At 48.7% G+C, this 24,705-nt stretch overlaps 1 protein-coding gene across 3 annotated transcripts in view; it reads right to left on the bottom strand.

The window, feature by feature from the left end:
- OLFM2 (olfactomedin 2) overlaps positions 1-24,705 on the bottom strand; it is a 240,665-nt gene that overhangs the window by 26,861 nt on the left and 189,099 nt on the right. For 2 of the 3 annotated variants that reach the window (XM_056867383.1, XM_056867381.1), the window contains exon 3: positions 24,446-24,604. In XM_056867383.1, the coding sequence (XP_056723361.1) occupies positions 24,446-24,580 (135 nt within the window). In that variant the 5' untranslated portion in view covers positions 24,581-24,604. The remainder of the gene's footprint in view (positions 1-24,445; positions 24,605-24,705) is intronic. The other variant, XM_056867382.1, reaches the window with a different exon arrangement.

The raw sequence follows: 24,705 nt of genomic DNA, 5'->3' as shown, positions 1-24,705 counted from the left end.
CTTCTTTTTCTTCTTCTTCTTCTCCTCCTTCCTTCCTTCCTTCCTTCCTTCCTTCCTTCCTTCCTTCCTTCCTTCCTTCCTTCCTTCCTTCCTTCCTTCCTTCCTTCCTTCCTTCCTTCCTTCCTTCCTTCCTTCCTCAGCACTTGCAGTCTTGATGCATATTTCCTCTACCCCTTGCCTTTTGCTTTTTAGGGTCGGATGACCCACCTGGAGTTCCCAACATGCACTTTCAATCACAATGTACTTCATTTCTACCCTGCCTTTCTCTCCAAGGCGAATCCAAAGTGGCTTAATCCATTCTCCTCTCCTCCATTGTACCCTCACAATAATCCTCCCCAGTAGGATAGGCTCAGATTGTGTCCAAGGTCCCCCAGTGAGCTTCCACGGATTCAAACCAGGGTCTCCCAGATCCTAGTCCGACGCTCTAACCCAGGGGTGTCAAACATTAGGCGCATGGGCTGGATCCGGCCTATAGTGAGCTCTTATCCGGCCCGCGAGCCAGGTGAGATAGCTACCTCCTCCATCCTGATCTGGGCTGGTGGGCATGGCCCGGCCCGACCGAGTGACATTTATGTCATATCCGGCCCTTGGAACAATTGAGTTCGACACCCCTGCTCTAACCACTACTCCAGTCTGACTTGCAGCCAAGCTCATCGTACAAGTTTGGCACCAGTTTTTCTAGAGTGCTGCCAAGGAACAGAGAGTCACCCCATCCACTTGGCCTGGCTTACTGCAGATTGTTTTAACGGATAGGATTTCCATGCCTTCAACAGCTGCATAACTGGGCAAGCCAGTCTCGATGCTGGCAAAGGCAGCCCGTTCGCCAGATGGAGAGGTGGCAAGCGTCTGGCACTGCAGACCAAGTCGTTCGGAGGCGGCAAAAGAGTGCCTGGCAGTTTCTCTCTGCAACGGATTAATCAGACCGAGAGAGCGCCATGGGTCTTAGTACACTAAAGCAGGCACAAAGATGGGATTGGCTTCCAGAGAACATCAGATTCTCAAGGCCAGAAAGATCCTGATTTTTGATGTAAGTGTCCTGGCTGGAGCCCTGACCTGGATGGCCGAGCCTAGCCCAATCTCATCAGATCTTGGAAGCTAAGCGTGGTCAGACCTGGTTAGGATTTGGATGGGAGACCCCCAAGGACGTCGAGGGTCACCCTGCAGAGGAAACCGCCCCTGTTAGTCTCTTGCCTTGAAAACCTCATAAGAGGGTGCCATGAGTCGGCGACGACTACTTGATGGCACTTTACAAACACACACACACACACCCTGGCTGGAACTGCCTGGAGTTCCCTCTGCCCAGCAGTGGTGCAGGGCCAGGGGAACAGGGGACTGTCCTGCTGAGAAAAACAGAAGAGAAAGTCGGTGACACTGTGAATGGGGTGGAGGATGAATAGAAATCGCTCTCTTTCTCATGGCATTAGAAAAGAAGAAGAAGAAGAAGAAGAAGAAGAAGAAGAAGAAGAAGAAGAAGAAGAAAGAGGAGGAGGAGGAGGAGGAAAACATAAGAACATAAGAAAGGTCATGCTGGATCAGACCATCAAGTCCAGTAGTCTGTTCACACAGTGGCCAACCAAGTGCCTCCAGGAAGCCCACAAACAAGACAACTGCAGAAGCACCATCCTGCCTACGTTCCACAGCACCTAATATAGGCATACTCCTTTGATCCTGGAGAGAATAGGTATGCCTCATGACTAGTAGCCATTTTGACTAGTAGCCATGGATAGCCCTCTCCTCCATGAACATGTCCACTCCCCTCTTAAAGCTTTCCAAGTTGGCAGCCATCACCACATCCTGGAGGAGGAGGAAGAGGAGAAGAGATTAGAGTCTGCCACTCACGTGGAGCAGTGGGGAAACCAACCCGGTTCTCCAGATGAGAGTCCGCCGCTCACGTGGAAGAGTGGGGAATCCAACCCGGTTCTCCAGATCAGAGTCCGCCACTCCTAACCACTATACCACGCTGGCTCTCGGAGGGTCAACTCCAGGGAATGGTCAGGGGGATTTGAGCCAGGTTGCTCTCCCACCCTGATATTTCAATCTGAGGGATATTCCGATTCGATGCACACTGACCTAGAAAGCGTGCCTCCATAGCCCAAACAATCTGACACCCAAAGGTGGGCCGCCACGCAAGCGCCAGCTGCTCCTGCCCTTTGGCAATCCCCACGTCGTCCTCTGGGTCCTCTGAACTTTAAAGGCTAGAACTCCCTTGCTGGGGAGGGCCGGCTGCGCCGCAGCTGAATGCTTCAAGGTGGCAGAGAAATTGCTGCTGCATTTTTTATGACCTTGGCGGAGAGCAAAAGGGGAGGTAGGGGGTGCACAAACAGGCTCGGGGAAGGGCAAGCCAAGGAAAAGGAAACACAGGTGATGGAGAAGGGGAGGAAAGAAAAACGTGGAGCCTGCCATTTCCTTCTTAATTTTTTTTTATTTTCCAAGTCAGCCTGCATAACATCGGGGCATAATTTTCTCCCGGTTGTAATTTTCCTTGAATTTATGTTTCGGGACTTTAATGACTATTATGTTGAATGATGTTGAATGATCCAGTGAATATTAACTGGTCTGCAAGTGACTTGTAACTGCAAATAATTGTAATAATATAATTCCGTTATAGCCATTAGTGCTTGCTTGGTTTTTGTTTAACTCCGTTAATTCAGCACGAGGTAATTTTTGAAACCTCCAGGTAGTAGCTGGAGATCTGCCATTATAACTGACCTCCCGGCAACAGAGATCAGTTCACCTGGAGAAAATGGCCGCTTTGGCAATTGGACTTTATGGCATTGAAGTTCCTCCCCTCCCCAAACCCCACCCTCCTCAGGCTCTGCCCCAACAACAGCCAGGTATTTCCCAACCCAGAGCTATTCTCGCAATTTGGTCTCAAGATGTCCAGTCCATTCTGCCTGTGTTAGGCACCTCAGGAATACTTTGGAAGGGGAACTCCATGGCACCATACCCCAACTGAAGTCCCTCCCCTCTCCGATCCCCACTTTCCTCCGGCTCCACCCCCAAAATCAAGATTAGCATCTGCCACTCATGTGGAGGAGTGGGGAATCAATCCCGGTTCTCCAGATCAGAGTCCACTGCTCCAAACCACTGCTCTTAACCACAACACCATGCACACACACAGAGGAAACAACCCTATAGTTCCTTAGGTGACAGGTGACAGAGTCCCGCCAACCAATTTGGCTTCCACCATTCAGAGACAGCTTTGAGGTTTGATGCTGCATTTAGATGTGGAGTGTGGGAACCAACGTACAGGTAGAGATAGTCGTGTAACATACGCCTCTTGGTTTTCTGTTTGATTTGGAAAATTCTCAAGGGCAGGAGGCGCAGAAAAGAGCAAGCCAAATGATCAGGGGACTAGAGCAACTCCCCTATGAGGAGCAGTTAAAATGATGAGGGCTGTTTAGCTTGGAAAGAAGGTGGTTAAAGGGAGACATGACAGAGGTCTATAAAATTCTGCATAGTACGCAGAGAGTGGACAGGCCACCCAGCTGGCTTCGTGTGTAGGAGTGGGGAAGCCAACCCAGTTCGCCGGATTAGCGTCCGCTGCTCATGGGGAGGAGTGGGGAATCTAACCCGGTTCTCCAGATTAGAGTTCACCGCTCCTAACCACTGCTCTTAACCACTACGCCACGCTGGCATAATGGAACACAGCTTGCGTGTTACGCTGGCTGCGTGAACCGGCCATAGCTCTTTGCAAGAGCGCTGTCTATAGAGTACTGCTCCACAACCGTTCCTTCTTGGTTCATGCAAGTGTGGCCAGAGGAGGTCCCTCTCTTTCTCTCTCTCTCTCTCTTACTCACTAGCAGGCCACAGCGCTGCAAGCTTTTAAGAGCTGCGGCACTTCACAGCTAAAAGCTAAAAGAAGTCTGAGAGTGGGCGAGGGGGGAAGCATTCATGAAGCTCAAAGGGAAAGTGCTTCCTCCGACCTTAATTAACCCTGCCTGCCTCACATGACTTTTCAGACAGTGTAGGGGGGACAAATTCCTACCAGAATCATAGTAACCCTGGAACTGGGAGGAGGAGGAAGAGGAGGAGGAAGAAGAGGAGGAGGAGAGCGGTTCTTCAGTGGAACAGGCTTCCTCGGGAAAGGGTGGGCTCTCCTTCCCGGGAGGTTTTTAAGAAAAGGTTAGATGGCCATCTGTCAGCAATGCTGATTCTATGACCTTAAGCAGACAATGAGAGGGAGGGCATCTTGGCCATCTTCTGGGCATGGAGTAGGAGTCACTGGAGGTGTGTGTGTGGGGGGGGAGGTACTTGTGAATTTCCTGCATTGCGCAGGAGGCTGGACTACATGACCCTGGTGGTCCCTTCGAACTCTATGATTCTATGAAGGAGGAGGAGGAGGAGTTCGGTATTGTTCATTCTGCCCGGCAGCAGGCTGTTGAGGATCACAGGAAAAGAACAGTCTTTCCTTGCGATCATTTACCTGGAGATGCTGGGGACTGAAGCTGGGATCTTCGGCATGCAGAGCATGTGCTCTGCTCTGAATCACAGATCCTTCTCTGTTTACCTGCTGTCTGCAAGATAAAACAGAGTTTCTGCCGAGTGTATCAGGTACCTTTGTTGCTTTATGTTTTTATATGATTTCTCCTCCCCGAGATTTGTATTTTACCCTGAGTACTTCCTGCTGGAAAAAGCAAATTTAGTTGTATAAACACAGAGAATTCCGAATGTTCTTATTAAACTAAACTATACTTCCCAGGATTCATGATATCCAAAGTGGTATAAATCCAATGTGTACCTTAAGGCACTTAAACTCCACCTTTCTACCTAAACTAGGCCTCCAATGTGGCTTACAACCAAAATAGGTTTCATATTAGTTTTTGAACACACATGAAGCTGCCTTCTATTGAATCAGACCATTCGTTTAAGGTAGGGTTGCCAACCTCCAGGTGGTGGCTGGAGATCTCCCAGCTATTACAACTGATCTCCAGATGACAGAGATCAGTTCCCCTGGAGAAAATGGCCACCATGGTATTGAAGTCCCTCCCCTCTCCAAACCCCACCCTACTTAGGCTCCACCCCAAAAATCTCCAGGTATTTCCCAACCAAGAGCTGGTAACCCTAGTTTAAGGTCAGTATTGTCTACTCAGACTGGCAGCAGCTCTCCAGGGTCTCAGTCTTCCGCATCACTCCCCACCTGGTTTTTTTCTTTAACTGGAGATGCCGGGGATTGAACCTGAGACCTTCTGCATGCCAAGCACAAGCTCTGCCACTGAGCTACGCCCCCTCTCCTACATCATCATTTAGATTATGAAGATATATGTTTGTGGCATAAATATGTTCAGTGACATATTAGCCACCATGCTTTTGAACAGAATCCACTTCCGCTTCATGTATTTGTTTAGTTTATATTTATACCCTGCTTTCCTCCCTAATGGGGACTAGGGCTGCCAACCTCCAGGTGTGGCCTGGAGATCTGGAATTACAACTGATCTCCAGACTACAGAAACGCCCCCCCCCCCGGAAAAATCTCCAGCAAACAGCAGCTCCTTTGGAGGGTGGACTCTATGGCATTATACCCTGCTGAGGTCCCTCCCCTCTCCAAACTCTGCCCACCCCAGGCTCCACCCTGAAACCTCCAGGAATTTCCCAACTCAGAGTCAGCAACCCAAAATGGGGACCAAAAGCGGCTTACAAGTTGTCCTCCTCTCCCCGCTAATTACCCTCTCAACAATCACCCTATGAGGTAGGTTAAATTAAGAAGAAAGAAGAGTTGGTTTTTATATGCCGACTTTCTCTACCTCTTAAGGAAGAATCAAACCGGCTTACAATCACCTTCCCCTCCCCACAACAGACACCCTGTGAGGTAGGTGGGGCTGAGAGAGCTCTGAGAGAGCTGTGACTAGCCCAAACTCACCCAGCTGGCTTCATGTGGAGGAGTGGGGAAACCAACCCAGTTCACCAGATTAGCCTCCACCGGTCATGTGGAGGAGTGGGGAATCGAACCCGGTTCTCCGGATCACAGTCCTCTGCTCCAAACCACCACTCTTAACCACTATGCCACGCTGGCTCTCCAATGTTTGACGGGTCCAACATCACCCAACCCAGCTTCCATGGCACAGCAGAGATTCAAACCAGGATCTCCCAGATCTGACACCCTAACTACCTCACCTCCCTGACTCTCATGTACAATGGATTTGCTTTGAACAGTGAGTGGGAAAGGTTGCTATTCTGTGACAAGGTTTTCCAGTCTGAGACAGCACAGCAAACTGCTAAAACCTCCTCAAACAGAGGTGTCACCATCCTGACTTGTAATGGTATGCTAAAAGGCCCTAGGGCTGCCCTGGGACGCCTTAAGAAAGTGTTCAGGACTGGAGCTAATGTGAAAGGGATTGAACATTGCTGGGTAGCCAGAGACAAAAGGGATCTCAAGGCATCAATCTTGTTTGCGCCAGTGCTGCAGAAAGCTGTCTGGGCCAAGTCCAGACTCGTTTTACCATGCTTTCCCCAAGAAGTCACCGGAAGTGCGGTGCAAACAAAGAGACAACGGACAAACATTTAGCATTTCTATAGCTCTCCTGCAGTAGACCCCGCTCACCCTGCAAGATCACATCAGCTCCATTCAGACGGACTCCTGATCTCATCCCGTAGCCGGCCAAGTGACTCTGACTCACCTTTCCAGGCCCAACCTCAATTTCCAATTCTATAACGCAATGCTTAGGTACTTAAATCTCAAGTATCTAGACATCATTTCTGATGGCCCTATATCCTGGCTCTATCCTCCTGTCTCCTCCTAATCCAATCTAGAGCAATCAAGCCTTTGTCACTGGCAATGACTAGCCATTCCCTGGCATTGCCAACTATAGCGAAACCCTACCTTGAACTCCTGCCAGGAGTATAAATATATCCCCATTTGCCATAGCAAATTGCTACTACTTTTCCCAGATCCAAAGTGTGAGTCACAATACTTGCGTGTATCATTTTCCTTGCCAGTAGTGCTGGTCGTTACTTGCTTTTCATGCAGCTGCCTCTAACTGGGACCTCACTCTTCAGAAAGTAACTATAACCCCCCTGGGAACCTCATGTCCTTGTGTCCACCCCCTCAAACCTTTACTTTCTGAATTCTGTATGTATTGGGAATTTTTTGTGTGTATGCAAATAATTTGATTATGTGTGTGTTAAGTGCCATCAAGTCGCTTCCGACTCATGGCAAACCCTATGAATCAATGTCCTCCAAAATGTCCTAACAGCCTTGCTCATATCTTGCAAACTGAAGGCTGTGGCTTTCTTTATAGAGTCAATCCATCTCTTGTTGGGACTTCCTCTTTTCCTGCTGCGTTCCACTTTTCCTAGCATGATTATCTTTTCCAGTGACTTTTGTCTTCTCATTATGTGACCAAAGTACAACAGCCTTAGTTTAGTCATTTTAGCTTCTAGGGTCAGTTCAGACTTGATCTAGAACCCACTGATTTGTCTTTTTGGCAGTCCACGGTATCCATAACACCCTCTTCTAACACTACGTTTCAAAGGAATCTACTTTCTTCCTATCAGCTTTCTTCATTGTCCAGCTTTCACACCCATACATAGTAATAGGGAATATGTTGGCATGAATTAATTGATCTCGGTTGCCAGTGACACATCCTTACACTTAAGGATCTTTTTCTAGCTCCAGGGTATCTGTAACACACTCATCCAACACCACATTTCAAAGGAATCATAGAATCATAGAGTTGGAAGGGACTACCAGAGTCATCTAGTCCAACCCCCTGCACAAAGCAGGAAATTCACAACTACCTTCCCCACACACCCCCAGTGACCCCTACTCCATGCCCAGAAGATGGCCAAGATGCCCTCCCTCTCATCATCTGCTTAATTTCATAGAATCAGCATTGCTGACAGATGGCCATCTAGCGTCTGCTTAGAAACCTCCAGGGAAGGAAAGCTTACCACCTCCCGAGGAAGCCTGTTCCACTGAGGAACCACTCTGACTGTTAGCACATTCTTCGTAATGTCTAGACAGAAACTCTTTTGATTTAATTTCAACCTGTTGGTTCTGGTCCGACCTTCTGGAGCAACAGAAAACAACTTGGCACTATCCTAAATATGACAGCCCTCCAAGTACTTGAAGATGGTTATCATATCACCTCTCAGTCTTCTCCTCTTCAGGCTAAACATCTACTTTCTTCTTATCCTATCTCTCCTACCTTCTTCCTATCCACCTAGCCTCTACTTTCTCCCTATCAGCTTCAATTTAATTACTTTTAATAAAATACTTTTAATACAATCCTTAAAATTCATTAAAAGCCTCGTTATTGGGGACCTTTCTGCTGGTGTGCTCATCTGGCATGAATTGGTTCAAAGATCCCCACGCCGGCCTCTTGCAATGCTCTATCAGTCTCCAGCTAATTTCCCCCAATAAAAGGAGGCCCCTGTGCTTGGCGTAACAGACTGCGATTTGAATGTCGGGGGCTGGCCTCTTCTCCCCTTCCCATCTCATGTCCTGGTAAATGTCTTTACACGCGAGCTAATTAGGATCCTGATAGCACGGCGCTGAGCAACATCTGTCCAGTGACGGCCGTCCAAGCGCCACCCGCCAGCGCGGGTACCGCTAACTGTCAGTCTGGGCCACGGGTCATACGGCGATCCCAGCGGCAGATTGCAGGAGTGACCCCGCACGCCTTCAGCCGGGAAAGGCCCCATCCATTCTAATTAGCTCGGCAAGAGGTGGCCGGAATCGTCACACAGGCAGATGAGGGCCTGGGCGGCTGGTATGTCGGATCCTCCATCAAAGAGCGTCGGCACTGTCGCAAAATGCCTGGTAATGTGGGTGCAGAGGAGAGCGACGAGGATGATCAGGGGCCTGGAGACAAAGCCCTACAAGTAAAGGCTGAGGGAGCTGGGAATGTTCAGTCCAGAGAAGAGGAGGTTGAGGGGGGACATGATTGCTCTCTTGAAGTATTTGAAGGGCTGTCACTTAGAGGAGGGCAGGGAACTGTTCCTGTTGGCAGCAGAGGATAGGACTCACAATGATGGGTTTAAATTGCGAGCGGAAAGGTACCGGCTGGATATTAGGAAAACCTTTTTTACAGTATGAGTTGTTCCACAGTGGAATCAGCTACCTTGGGAGGTGGTGAGCTCCCTGTCACTGCCAGTCTTTAAGCAGAGACAAACACTTGTCAGGGATGCTCTAGGCATAACTTGCAGGGGGTTGGACTTCCCTTCCAACTCGATTATTCTATGATTCTATAACGCAGGAAGGGGTGCTAGCCTGGAGTTGCATGGGGAGTCAAGGCACCAAGGTATGAGCTTTCTGAAGAAGTGAGCTGTGGCTCATGAAAGCTCATAACCTCTTAGAAATTTTGTTAGTCTTTAAGATGCTACTGGACTCTTGCACTTTTCTACTGCTACGGACAGTCTACCCATCGTGAATTTTCTAACAGAGCAGTTCCTCAGTGGAACAGGCTTCCTCGGGAGGTGGTGAGCTCTCCTTCCCTGGAGGTTTTTAAGCAGAGGCTAGATGGCCATCTGTCAGCAATGCTGATTCTATGAACTTAGGCAGTTCATGAGAGGGAGGGCATCTTGGCCATCTTCAGGGCACTGAGGGTGTGTGGGGGAGGTAGTTGTGAATTTCCTGCATTGTGCAGGGGGTTGCACTAGATGACCATGGCGGTCCCTTCCAACTCTATGATTCTATGTGTTCACTGATGTCAATAGGCTTAGAACAGTATAACCCTTCTTAGGACTGCATGGATATTATTTTTTTCTCCAAGCTGATTCTACAGCAGTGGCTAGTAGCAATTACTGGTAAATGAATGAGAATCCCCCAGGCCTTCTCTAGCATAAAACAGAGACAGGCAGTCCCCACAACAGGGTAAAATGGAATCAGTCTTGTGGGGAACATTGCCAAACTGTTATCGTGCAAAACAGCTCAGAGAACGAGGCATGTGTGTGCATGCATGGGGAATGCACATCATGCCCAAACGCAGGCTGAATGTGCTCGCGGGACTGAACTGTTAGCGATGCCCCAGGCAGGGGATGAGAAGTGACCTTGAGAAAGGTCATGCAGCCTTTTTCAATGTTTTGTTTGCCATGGAAAGGGGGAAAATAGAGCCCAATCCTTTCCCCTAAAAAATAAAGAGATTCTGCCCATGGCCGACCTGTTCATAAGAACATAAGAGAGGATGAGCTGGATCAGACCAAGCCCCATCAAGTCCAGCAGTCTGTTCACACAGTGGCCAACCAGGTGCCTCCAGGAAGCCCATAAACAAGATGACTGCAGCAGAATTGTCCTGCCTGTGTTCCACAGCACCTCATATAATAGGCATGCTCCTCTGATCCTGGAGAGAATAGGTATGCATCATGACTAGTATTCATGGATAGCCCTCTCCTCCATGAACACGTCCACTCCCCTCTCCAAGGGCGCTTTCGCATATCCTGAATAATGCACTTTTAATCCACTTTCAATGCACTTTAACGCTAATTTGCAAATGGATTTTGCTGTTTCACACAGTAAAATCCAGATGCAAAGTGCATTGAAAGTGGATTGAAAGTGCATTATACAGGATATGTGAAATCCCCTTCAAGCCTTCTAAATCCAGCAGTCTGTTCACACAGTGGCCAACCAGGTGTCTCTAGGAAGCCCCCAAACTAAACGATTGCAGCAGCATCCTTCCTGGGTTCCACAGCACCTAATATAATAGACATGCTCATCTGATCCTGGAGAGAATAGGTATGCATCATGACTAGTATCCCTTTTGACTGGTAGCCATGGATAGCCCTCTCCTCAATGAACATGTCCCCTTCTCTCTTAAAAGCCTTCCAAGTTGGCAGCCATCACCACATCTTGGGGCAGGGAGTTCCACAATTTAATTATGCATGTCTGAACATAAGAAAAGCCATGCTGGATCAAACCAAGGTCCATCAAGTCCAGCAGTGGCCAACTGGGTGCCTCTAGGAAGTCCCCAAACAAGACGATTGCAGCAGCATCCTGCCTGGGTTCCACAGCACCTAATATAATGGGCATGCTCCTCTGATACTATGCATCATGAGTATTGACTAGTAGCCATGGATAGCCCTCTCCTCCATGAACATGTCCACTCTCTCTTCAAGCCTTCTAAATCCAGCAATCTGTTCACACAGTGGCCAACTAGGTGCCTCTGAGAAGCCCACAAACAAGACGATTGCAGCAGCATCCTGCCTGTGTTCCGAAGCACCTAATATAATAGGCATGCTCAGTGACCTCTTTGCCCAGGCTCTTGGTTTGTGAGAGAAAGAAGGGGGTAAAGACAATGAGAGTGCATGGAAATAATAAGAACAGTCCCCTGGAGCAGACCTAAAGATCTATCAAGACCAGCCTTCTGTAACCAACAGTGGTTAGCCTTGGGGAGGCTCAGAACATGGGACAAAAAACATCAGCCCTGCAATGCTGCTTGAACCCAGCCTCTCAGCAACTTCAAAGTTGGAAGTTCCACTTAAATATTACAGCTAATAGCCACTGATGGACACAATCCATTATTTTACTATTTTTCTCCCCCAAAACAGTGACCATTACAATAGATCTCCAGCCGATAGAGATCAGCTCCCCCTAGAGAAAATGGCTGCTATGGCAATTGGATTCTATGGCATTGAAGTCTCTCCCCTCCCCAAACCCCCTCAGGCTCCATCCAAAAAAGCCTCCCGCTGATGGCGAAGAGGGACCTGGCAACCCTACATTACCATCAGGCCACTTATGCAGGGGTATTTACTTCGCAGTCCCTGCTGGACTGCTTCGAGGCTTCCTTTGCATTATTCATGATTTTACCGACCTTCAGAGGTGACTTTGCTCTGACCTCGTTCTTCCCCCGCAGTTCTAGGATCCTGTTTCAGGGCAAATTTAAATACTGCTTCGAGGCAAGAGTGATGCAAACTCCCCCTCTTTCCACGCATAGGTCTTAACTTCTGGTTTCTCGCCCCACACCCATTTTGGCTTCTCCCTCCCACATTCTGTCCCTCCCATCCAACCCCTTCCCTCAAAGCAAAGCACAAAAGAGGGAGTTAAACCTTCATGAAATGTGCAGGAAGACACTGAAGAAGGCTGCAAAGATTGCAAGGCAGCTCCCGGCAGGGAGCTGTTGAAGAAATGGTGGGGAGGAATACCCAGCAAAAGCACACGCAGCCCCTTTAAGAACTGACCTGCCCCCTCCAAGTTAATTGTAACAAGGCTGCGGAGGGACTCAGAAGCATTCATCACACATCCCAAGCAATCCCATCCTGGTGGTACACGACACCCCAAGGGAATTACAGACATTGGCTGCCCAGCTGTTCAAGCAAGAGAACTTCCGGGGGGCCACCCCCCAGCCCAGCTGTCTCCAGGAGGCCGTCTGCCATGCCCCTTGCCTCTCATCCATACACAAAACCAGGGGACCCATTATTCTCGGCAAATGTCTCTAATCACCACGGGCCGGGTTGAAAAATTACCGGGAAAGGTAATTGAATGGCAAAGGGCCCAGAATGTGGATGGCCTGCCCTCATTCATCAGCAGCGCCGATTCCTCCTCCCGGGAGCCCGGAGGGGAAATGGGGGGGGGTTGTTGATTTGCTCGGTTCTTAATTGCAAATATGATCCTCCTCTGGCTGATTTGTGAGTCGCGGCTGCAGACGGAGGCTACCCAGAGCAGCCCGCTCCAAGGCAAAGCAATCAGCTCCCTGGCTCACCTTCCACAGCATATGCCCTCACTCTGGGGAGAGGCCAGGAGGAAATTGCTGGCACCGGGCAAGCGCCTGCTCCAAACGTCCGCAAACGGACAGTAGCTCCTTCCGTTGCTGTTTAGGGAAACTTCAGACCCCTCACAACGCATTCCTGACCTGCTGGCGGCCAGGGATGTCAGGGAGGAGGTGCCGCTGCGGCGCCTCCTAAGCCATTCTACATCTACCAGCAGCTCAAAAAAAGCCTTTGAAAGGCTTTTTTCTCTTAAAATGGGCCTTTCACCCCATTGAGAAAAGCGAGGCTGCATCTGCTAAAAAGCAGGCGCAGCCTCGCTCTTCTTGCCGCCGGTGTACCAGCAGTGAAAGGGAACAAAAGACTGCCTAACAGCAGCTCCTCCCCCAGCCCAACCTGGGAACGCCTCCCGGGAAGCCGGAATGCCCCCCGCAACGCCGGCATGGGCGTTTATGCCGGTGGGACGCCAGTGGAAGGCCATGCTGGCATCCCGAGGCGGAGCTGTCGCAGTGCCCAAAGACCGGCGTCTGGGCCTCCCTGCTGGCGTTGGGGCCACTAACGCTGTAGTAAGTAGCCCGGATGCTGGCATGGGGGGGGGCTAATGCCAGTGTGGCCACTTCCTGTCCTCCTAAGGTCTTTCGCCTTTGAAGGTCAGGAATGTGCTGTTATTCACCAAAAGCAAACACATTATGGTTGCCAACCTCCAGGTATTAGCTGGCGATCTCCCACTATTACAATTGATCTCCAGCCAATAAAGATCAATAGGGGATGCAGAACTGAATGCTGGGCTTGCTCTGAGCCCCGCCTCCAGCCCTACACCATATTTTTCAGGTTCAAGTTTATTAACCCAAAATTTTAGATTATCCAGGAAAAGCCGAATTAAGTATTCAGCTTTTTTGGATCTTTCTTAGCATTTCCAGGTCTATTAAACCCGAACTCGAAAAATACTGAAAAAAATTGGTGCGCACCCCAAGTAGTAACCCTGGACTTCCTTGGTGGTCTCCCGTCTAAGCATTAATCAAGGCCAACCCTACTTAATCTAAGCACTAATCAAGGCCAACCCTGACAAGATCGTGCTAGCCTGGAGGAGTTGTGAGGACATAGTTTAATAAACTGTAACCATTCTAAGTCTTGAAAGAAGAAGAAGAAGAGTTGGTTTTTATATGCCGACTTTCTCTACCACTTAAGGAAGAATCAAACCAGCTTACAATCACCTTCCCTTCCCCTCCCCACAACAGACACCCTGTGAGGTAAGTGGGGCTGAGAGAGCTGTGACTAGCCTAAGGTCACCCAGCTGGCTTCATGTGGAGGAGTGGGGAAACAAATCTAGTTCACCAGATTCGCCTCCGCCGCTCATGTGGAGGAGTGGGGAATCAAACCGGGTTCTCGAGATCAAAGTCCACTGTTCAAAACCACTGCTCTTAACCACTACACCACGGGTAGAAGGTTAACGTGTATCTTCCTTCCCAAGAAGGAGAATTTTGGTAACTCCACAAGCTTCGTCCATACCCCCGCCCCAAATGTCTTGGCTGCCTTCCCCAAAACATGGTCTTCTGATGGCCAAACTAGCTGCTTTGTAACTCTTTTCACCCAGTCTCTTCCTAGCCTCCCTTGGGTACCAATGTCCATTCATCTCAAGCAAGATGTTCAAAACTACCAGCTTGGCATTTGCGTTTTGCAGGGGCAGTTGGAGGTGCCATTTCGCTTCAGGCCGAAAACAAGAGGTGTCATAAATTCCAGACGCCTGCATCGAAACATATTAATTTCTCAGCTCTTCCGTGTCTTCTTTGAGATCTTGGCAATAACGCCAAGGCAACATTTATTTTACATTATCACAGCAGGCTGAATACAACATGTGTCTTCATATTTATTTTTTTGAAAGATTTTTGTATTTTTTTAAAAAAAATAAAACACAATAAAAAAGATAAAGAAGAAGAAGAAGAAGAGTAGATTTTTATATGCTGACTTTCTCTACCACTTAAGGAAGAATCAAACCGGCTTACAATCACCTTCCCTTCCCCTCTCCACAACAGACACCCTGTGAAGAAGGTGGGGCTGAGAGGGCTCTAAGAGAGCTGTGACTAGCCCAAGGTCACCCAGCTGGCTTCATGTGGAGGAATGGGGAAACCAACCCGGTTCACCCCGACGTAACTGAATGTTGGGGTGGCGAAAAATGGTGTGTGTGTGTTAAGTGCCGTCAAGTCATTTCTGACTCATGGCGACCCTATGAATCAATGTCCTCCAAAATGTCCTCTTTGACAGCCTTGCTCAGATCTTGCAAATTGAGGGCTGTGGCTTTCTTTATAGAGTCAATCCATCTCTTGTTGGGTCTTCCTCTTTTCCTGCTGTCTTCAACTTTTCCCAGCCCGATTGTCTTTTCCAGTGACTCTTGTCTTCTCATAGTATGTCCAAAGTACGACAGCCTCAGTTCAGTCATTTTAGCTTCTGCGAAAAATTAGGCAACAGTAAATGGTAAAATGATAGGTATTCCAAAGAACTGTTTTAAAAATAAATTTCTTTTATGATTTATCATCAGTAAATGTTTGATTTGTACACCTATTTTATATATCTATATGCCCGAGGCGGCGTAAAAATTTCTCAGGCGAAAAGGGGTCGTGAGTGGAAAAGGTTTAAGAAGCCCTGGTATAGACAACTGTGCGACTCTCATTCTGTGCCATGGGGGACAGTTTGCTCTGATAGGCTGCCTTTGTGCTTTCATGATCATGTAGTATATGAAGGATCTCATGCTGGGAAGCCAGAGTGGATACTGAGCATTAACATGGCGTTTGATGTGAACTTCAGACAATGCGATGAAGGGCTTGACTCACATGCAAATGAACGGTTTGATTGTAGCAAGTGTGAACGTCCTTCACAGTTACAGTTCCCAACGTCTCTGAACTCGGCCCGATTCAGTAGGGCTCTTATGATGTTCTTCTGATGGCCACAGGCATAGATGGCTTTAAAAGGGGATCAGATAGCTTCACGGAGGATGGGTCTATCAGCAGCTACTAGCCAGGCTGACTAAAGGGAAACTCCATATGTAAAAGCAGTAAACCTCTGAATACCAGTGCCAGGAGGCAACATTAAGGGAAGGCCTCATCCTCTATGCCCTGTTGTTGGCCCTCCAGAGGAACTAGTTAGCCCCTGTGTGAGACAGGATGCTGGACCAGATGGGCCGCTGGTCAGATCCAGCAGGGCTCTTCTTATGTTCTTAGGATGGGAGTTACCTACCTGGCAATGGTATGGGATTGGTTAGCAGAGATCACCTGATTTTTAGGCCCAGCAAAGCCTTTGGACTGAAATATGAATGGAAACTACTTGCAGATTCGCTCTCCAGCCAGTAGGGTTGCCAGCTCCGAACTGGGAAATTCCTGGAGATTTTGGGGGTGGAGCCTGAGGAGGGTAGGGTTTGGGAAGTGGAGGGACTTCAACAGGGTATAATGTCATAGAGTCCACCTTTCAAAGCGGCTGCTTTCTCCAGGTGAAATGATCTCTGTTGCCTGGAGATCAGTTGTAATAGTGGGAGATTGCCAGCCACCATCTGGAGGTTGGCAACCCTACCAGCCAGAGACTTTCATGTTGCTGAGAATCGATGCCTGACCCACAGGCTGGAGCCCCATAGAGTCTGAGACGATCGCTTCTTGAAGCACAGATGCTCAGGTAGAATTGCCCTTGAAGAATGGAACAGCATCTGTCCTCATTATCAGAAAGTGCAAATGTTAAAGAAAGCGTTTTTAAAATAAAATCCTGTTTGGTACCTGACCCCTGTGGCTTTCTGAGTACCATTCCCCAGTGTGGCACCTGCCCCATGTTTCAGGAAAGCAAGCAAGGCCCTTGTTTAGGGTAGCCAGCTCCGGGTTGGGAAATTCCTGGAGATTTTTGGGGCGGAGCCTGAGGAGTGCGGGGTTTGGGGAAGGGGGGGACTTCAATGCCATGCCAAAGCCGCCGTTTTCTCCAGGGGAACTGATCTCTGTCAGCTGGAGATCAGTTGTAATAGCGAGAGATCTCCAGCTACTTCCTGGAGGTTGGCAACCCTACCCTTGTTCATTGGGGCTTGTGGTTGGCAGATTGTTCCCACCTTAAAACAGCTGCCAGAGGAATGGATAAATCTTGAGTTTTCCAGATGGATAGGCCATTTCCCAGGGATATACGTAAATGTAGTTCTTTTGGTTTATGGCAACTGCGCATGTGCTGGGACTGGGATGGCCAAAGCTAGATCAGTCACATCGGGTCTCGCAAGCTAAGAAGGGTCAGCCCTGGTCGGTACTTGGATGAGAGACCACTAAGGAACTCCACAGTTGCTCTGCAGAGGCAGGCAATGGCAAACCACCTCTGAGCATCTCTTGCCTTGGAAAAAAACCCTATGGGGTCATCAAAAGTCAGCTGCACCTTAATGGCCCTTTCCATCACTCAACTGTGAATGTGTCTCTCTATGAACCGTGACATGAGTACCCCTGGAATATACTGAGGTAACCTGAGAAAAGTTAAACTTTTCTTTAAGACCACATTAAATGCACGACCATTGGGGGAGTTAGCAGGCAGGTTTTCAGGGGTCCCTTTGTCTGAACGATTTTGTGACTGCAAATCAGGGAACTCGGACATTGTTTGGCATTTTTTAACTGACTGTAAAAAGTAGGAATCTCATCAGAGATAAATGGACCACAGCATACATCTAGATGAGGGGGCTGGCCCTAAAACAAGCGATAGTTGCAAAGCTATTGGCTGATACCCATCCAAATGTAACCTTCGCCGTGGCAAAATTTTTATCTATGGCTTTTAATGATACCTTTAACCAGCCGTATACCTTCGATTTTGTGTTTATGTATTTCTGTACATTTGGTTACTTCTGTATTACTAAATGTATTGATTTGTTCGGCCCGTGACCTGTTGGTCCGCAAGCGTATGGAACAGAAATAAAAAAATAAAGGAACTTTTCTTTTGTTTGTTTTTATATTTATTCACTATCACGACAAGATAGACATAACAAAAAGAATCCACATAATAGGCACAAGATCAACTTCTCTACCTGAACCATAGGAATCAATGGAAATTAAGAACTCTCTTTCTTACAGCCCATTCCACAGCAGCGCCAGCGGTTGCGGCAAAAGGCCTTAGGAGGCTGACAAAGGCCTCTGCCGGCACAGGAGCCCACACCGCTGGCGCCAGGACGGCGTACGCTGGAGTGAGTGGCCCCAGCGCCCGCGTGCAGGCCTGGACGCTGGTCCCTGGCTGCCACGGCAGCACTGGGCCTGGACACCGCCGTGGCCTTCCGCCAGCCTCCAGACGCCGGCACAGGCCACAGCGGCGAGCCGGGAGGCGTTCCGGCACCCCGGGAGGCATTCTCAAGGTGTTCCGGCGCCAGCTGGGGAGTGGGGCCAACGTTAGTCGGCCTCCTGAGCCATTTCGGCTCAGCAAAGCCCCCTTTTTATTTTGTCAAGATATGCCAGCTTTTTGCTGGCGTATCTCCACAGGGTTGCATGTTTTTTTTGCGCCGGGTAGAGGTTTCTGCGGTGCTGAAACCTCCCTAGGAGGCAACGCCGCTGGGTTGCCTCCTAAGCCCAGTGCAGGCATTCCGCTCAGGAATGCGCTGTTGCACTTCTGCAAGATCCATTCTCTGCCCAACCATAAGACCATAAGAAAGGCCATGCTGGATCAGACCAAGGCCCATCAAGCCCAGCAGTGTTCCACGGCGCCTAATATAATAGGGGTTGCTCCTCTGATCCTGGAGAGAACAGGGATGCATCATGACTAGTATCCATTTTGCCTAGTAGCCATGGATAGCCCTCTCCTCCATGAACATGTCCACTCCCCTCTTCAAGCCTTCCAAGTGGGCAGCCATCACCACATCCTGGGGCAGGGAGTCCCGCAATTTAAGTATGAGTTGTGATCAAGAAATACTTCCTTTTCTCTGTTTTGAATCTCTCACCCTCCAGCTTCAGCAGATGACCCCGCGTTCTGGTATTATGAGAGAGGGAGAAGAGCTTCTCCCTGCCCACTCTCTCCATACCATGCATAATTGTATAGACCTCAACCATAAAGAGCCCAGCAAAATGAAACTCTCCAATGTGTGAGATTCAGTGTGGTTAGAGCACTGAAAGAGGATCAGGGAGATCCCGACTGCGATGCGAAGTTCTCCAGGTCACCTTGGGCCGGTCATGTTCTCTCAGCTTAACCTCGCTCACAATGCTGTTGTGAAGATAAAACGGGGAAAGAAAGCAAAAAAAAAACACAGTATAATGTGCTGAGCTCTACAGGAGAAGGGCAGGATAAAAATTACTACTAGACGAACGGTCAGGAAACAGAATTGTCTGTAGTCATTATGAGGTTTCTTCTTCTTCTTTTCTGGCTCACATTTGTTACTTGCATTGTGCGGCAGTTCAGCCAAGACCATTTTGTAAGGTAATCTACGTGTCGGAATTATAAAGCAGAGCAATTCCCTGCTGCAGTGTAACCGCTCTGCGCCCTGGAACCGTCTTCCTGAGAGAAAGAGGCACAGCTCTGCTACTGAATGTGGGAACAGCGAAACAAAATTTATTGGGCGCGTGCAAAACCTGCCTCTCCTGGAGACTCCCGCGAAGCAGCCCACAAAGGCCAAGAAAAACAACACCATAAAATCATAAAAAAGCAACAACGTCCCTCCGCTTGTTTTGGAATTTAACTGCCAGAAACGTCCAGAGGCTGGCAATCTTCATGCATTTTAAACCCAACATTTTAAAAACTGCCTCCTATAGTGCGGCCCTAAGCAGAATTTCGCCCTACTAAACCCGCTGAAGTCAACAGGTTTAGAAGGCCGTACCTCTGATTAGGAAGGCACTGTAAAGGCCAAACCAGACATGACTAGGGTTGCCAACCTTCAGGTGGTGGCTGGAGATCTCCAGCTATTACTATCTCCAGTTGATAGAGACCAGTTCACTTGGAGATAACGGGGGCTCTCGCAATTGGAGTCTATGGCATTGAAGTTCCTCCCCTCTCCAAACCCCGCCCTCCTCAGGCTCCACCCCCCAAAAATTTCCAGGTATTTCCCAACCCGGAGCTGGCAACCCTAGACATGACAGAGTACCTGGATCTGACCAGGGGAAAAATTTTAAATAGGGTTCCCAGCTCTGGGTTGGGAAATACCTTGAGATTTTGGGGGTGGAGCCTAAGGAGGGATTTCATGCCATAGAGCCCACCTTCCAAAGGGGCCATTTTCTCCAGGTGGACTGATCTGTCACCTAGAGCTCAGTTAGGGTTGCCAACCTCCAGGTGCTGGCTGGAGATCTCCTGCCATTACAATTGATCTCCAGGCAACAGAGATCAGCCCCCCCACCTGGAGAAAATGGCCACTTTGGAATTTGGACTCTATTGAATCATACCCCATTGAAGATCCCTCCCCAAACCCCGCCCTCCTCAGGCTCCACCCCAGATTCTCCAGGTATTTCTCAACCTGGAGCTGGCAACCCTAAACTCAGTTGTAACAGCGGGAGACCTCCCGCCACTCCCTGGAGATTGGCAAACGCACAAGACTCCACCAGTCCTTAAATGACCTCTGTATAAACATGGAAAGCAGGTTCCTTCTTCCCAGGGAAAGGGGCAGTTGGGGCTGAATCGCTGTTCTCGTTTCCCTCCGCGTTTTCCCTAAAAAAGGATTTAATTCGTGACCGGTGCAGCCCCCGCATACCGTTCCCGCCCACCCCTGAACACCTCCTTAGCAGGAATGGCGTCCAACTCATCCTTCTTCTCTTTTGCCTCCCATCTCTTCTCATTGACCCCCTGATTTCCCAGTCAGGGTCCTTGGCGCCTCCTTTGCTGACGGTGCTGCCCAGAAGTCCCCCTGGGATCGCCCACCTGCAACTTGTGATTAAAACCAGCCAAGCTGTTTGCAGCGGCTCCAGCACTTAATCAATGGCCTGCCTGCCGCAGCTGTCAGATTCGAGGCCGCGCCGCTGACGCCTACATCTCCTCTGGCCCGAGTCCAGGGCCAGGAGAGAGAGCCAGACCCCGAGATGACAGCAAGCATGTTCTCCATGGGATAATTCCGAAATTCCCCAAATACCATGCCCCCCCTACTTCTAAAGGAGAAAGACACTCCATCTATTTATTTCTTTAGAAAATGTATATTTGAACAGTGTTCAGAGGCTGCAGCTAGGAAGAATGCTGCCACTAGACGGCTGGTTGGGGCCAGCTATTGGATGTATGTGACCCCAATATTACAGTAATTACATTGCCTACCAATCCACTTCAAAGTCAAGGGTTGCCAGGTCCCTCTTCGCTATGGCAGGAGGTTTTTGGGGCGGAGCCTGAGGAGGGTGGGGTTTGCAGAGGGTAGGGACTTCAATGCCATAGAGTCCAATTGCCAAAGTGGCCATTTTCTCCAGGTGAACTGATTTCTATCGGCAGGAGATCTCCAGCTAGTACCTGGAGGTTAATAAAACAAGCAACCAGTGCCGTAATAGGATACCTTAGAAAACAGACAGCACGAAGGCTCAATATAAATCACGGTACAGAAACAGACCTATGCCGTGTGTTAAGAAAACAATCAATATTTACTGGGCATGAACTTCATGCCTAGAAAGAAACCAAATGCAAAGTCCAGAAAAACACATGCATACAATATAACAACAAAATTACAGAATGTAGAATTGCAATTCATTAACAGCACAATTGTTCATAGGCACAAAGCCTCAAAGTAAGTTGTGAAAGCATCCAAACAGGGACCTTTCGTGGTCCGCAGAGGCATATCCGTAGGGTGCAAGGAAGGCCTTGGAGAATTCAAGGTGAAAGGAATAAACAAAGAGGACGCAAGACCAGTCGTACTGCGTTTCACAAAAGCTTCATCAGCTCCTTTGAATTTTTTTTCTTCAAGCATTCAAGGGCGAACTGCGTTAAATGCTGCTGGTAATTGCTTTATGGCCAATTGCGTCTTGAAACTCCCCCAGAAAAAAGGGAGTGAGTGTGTGCGCAATCTTTCTCTCCAGCGGTAGCGCAATCTTTCTCTCCAGTACCTGGAGGTTGGCAACCCTATCTAAGTCCAATTCAAGGGGTTGGTTTTGACCTTTGAAGCCCTACATGGCTTGGGATCAGGGTGTCTGAAGGGCTGTCTTCTCCCATATGTTCCTGCCCGGAACTCAAGATCACAGGGAGAGGCCCTCCCAACTGTTCCTCATTTGGAGGGTACATGAGAAGGGGCCTTTTCGGTGGCAGCCCCATGATTATGGAACAGTTTCCCCAGAGAGGTGCACCAGGCTCCCTCACTCTTAATCTTTAGGAGGCAGCTGAGGACGGTTTTATTTAGGAACACATTTGGTTAAGTTTAGTAGCAGATCTAAGTTGTGATTTTAATTCCCGGTTTTTATTCATGTATTGTGTTTTATATATATATATTTTTCCTATGGCGTACGCTGCCTTGAGCTCCGTAAGGAAGAGAGGGGGGCTAATAAATGTTTTGAATAAATAAAAAAATGAATAAAATAAAATAAAGATAGGGTCAATTTGACCCACTTATCAGAATTGTCAGGGGAGGGCGTTGTGCAGAATGAAACAGAAGGGGCCATCGCGCACCCCTGTGGGACTCCGCAGCCCTTCTAGGAAACGTCCCCCTTTCTGAAATTGATTTTGCATACCGTCCCCTCCACAAATCATGGTTATATTAAGTGCAAAAACATGTCAGCGAGAAATTACACGCGACGCTCAGACGCTGTCAATACATTACTGGGGGGCGGGGTGGGGGGGGAACCCACCCTCTCATCTTCAAATCAATCAGTAGTCACAACGGAGAGGGGAAAAAACCCTCTGGTTTACCGTTGACTGAATTTCCAGCCAAATGAGTACCAGCGCAAAACAGACCTCCTTCATTATAATGATCGGAGCATCCCATCGCTGAAGAGCTCTTGGAGTGAGTGAATGTTGTTCCTGGTGGATGACCTAAAAACGGCTTTGTTGACGAGAACGGTGGGATATTTTGCTGCTGACTATAGGAGAAGAGTTGTTTTTTATACGCCGGCTTTCTCTACCACTTAAGGGAAACTCAGAAATCAGAAACATTTATTGCGGCATTGCGCCAATAAAAATTAAGAACATAACAGCAACATTACAGCGGATACATTGATATTGTTTAAAGGTTGTGTCATGTTAATTTAAAAAATATATAAATTAAAATGTTTCACGATTTGGATAAGAAATAAACATTTTGACACAAATTCAAAAGAAGATCTTTAACTTTGTTATTTTTTTGACTTTTGTTTTACCAAACTTGGATGAAGTTTGTAGATTGCTGTGCAGAATCTGGCGACCTCTCTAATTTGTAAGGGAATTTCATCTGAGAGGAGCTTCCTAACCTGAAGTTTTTCAGAATAACCTGAGATTTTCTCAAGCATGGACTGGGACAGCTTAGAGAAGAAGAAGATGGTTTTTATATGCTGACTTTCTCTACCACTTAAGGGAAACTCAAACCAGCCTACAATCACCTTCTTTCCCCCTCCCCACAACAGACATCCTGTGAGGTAGGTGGATTGGTTGGATAAGTCAATGAAAAAAACCTGGGCAACTAAAAAGAAGAGTCAGTTTTTATACCCTGCTTTTCTCTAGCTTTGAGGAGTCTCAAAGCGGCTTACAATCAACTTCCCTTCCCCTTCCCACAACAGACACCTTGAGGGGTAGGTGGGGCTGAGAGAGTTCCAAGAAAAGGGTGACTAGCCCAAGGTCACCCAGCAGGCTTCATGTGGAGGAGGGGGGAATTGGACCTGGTTCTCCAGATTAGAGTCTGCCACTCGGGGAGCCCATTCCTGAGCTCTGGGGCCAAAAGAGCTCAGGAGGCGCGCAAAGGGCCATGCCTGTTCCCGGGCCACTTGTGCCGCCCAGAGAGGCACGGACGCCGGCGTTGGGGCGCTCACTCAGGCCTTCCTGTGCTGGCGCAGAAGTGTGGCCCTGGGACGCCAGCTCAGCCTCCCACCAGTGTGCTGCCGGCGAAAGAATCAAACCGGCTTACAATCACCTTCCCTTCCCCTCCCACAACAAACACCCTGCGAGGGAGGTGGGGCTGAGAGAGCTCTAAGAGAACTGTGACTAGCCCAACATCACCCAGCTGGCTTCATGGGGAGGAGCGGGGAATCAAACCCGGTCCTCCAGATTAGAGTCCACCACTCCTAACTACCGTCATCCAGGGGGGGGGCCTTCCGGGGGGCAGAGCTGCCAGTAGGCAGCTTCCTGACCCCTTTCAGGCCAGGAATGCCCCCTCCACCAACAGTATTGCGGTGCCAGGTTTACCACCCTAAAATCAATCTTTTTTTATTACAACTGAGAACAACAACAATAATACATGTGTATTTATATCCCACGGCTAACAACACAGTCAAAATACAACACATGATAGAATACATAAATCCGTTACCTAAAATATAATACATAAAATCACAGTAACGCTGAGTGTTTAAACCAACTAGTCTAATCTATGGCGCCGAAATAAACACCCCAACAAGGAGGGATGTTCTTACGATGGTAATACAACATCAAATCACAGAGGGAGAAATGGACCCCAGCTAGACTTATCGAGGACTGACAGGGTAAAAGGGACTTAAGGGAAACAGGGAGAGAACAGGAAAAGAAGGAAGGGAAAGAGGGGAAAGAGGGGAAGGGAAGGATAGGGATGGATAGAGCCAGCATGGTGTAGTGGTTAAGAGCAGTGGTTTGGAGCGGTGGAATGTAATCTGGAGAACCACTACACCATGCTGGCTCCAGGAAACTAGCAGCCATGGATCTAGCCCCCCCAAAAACAGCAGCCCTGAGATAGTGATCCTGCAGAAAGAGACGGGGGCAAAGGCAGCATTACCTGGAAACTTTTGGCATTCAGGTTCTTCTGACTCTCGGTGGCCACTTTCAGCTTGGAGTCCAGCCCCTTCATCAGCGACTCGGTGTTACGGACATACTGCAAGTCCCGGTAGGTCCGCAGGTCCAGCTCCACCATGGACTGAGAGATGTTTTGCACCTGCTCGATGGAAAAAGATCATGAACATTAGACACACCGCCCAAAGGATACTGAGGATGTACGTGACAGTCTGGGAAATGAGAAAGGTTACTTTAGATAAATAG

Source organism: Euleptes europaea, chromosome 1, assembly GCF_029931775.1.
Source record: "Euleptes europaea isolate rEulEur1 chromosome 1, rEulEur1.hap1, whole genome shotgun sequence".
Lineage (NCBI taxonomy): Eukaryota > Metazoa > Chordata > Lepidosauria > Squamata > Sphaerodactylidae > Euleptes > Euleptes europaea.
This window is presented reverse-complemented; position numbering and strand designations above follow the sequence as displayed.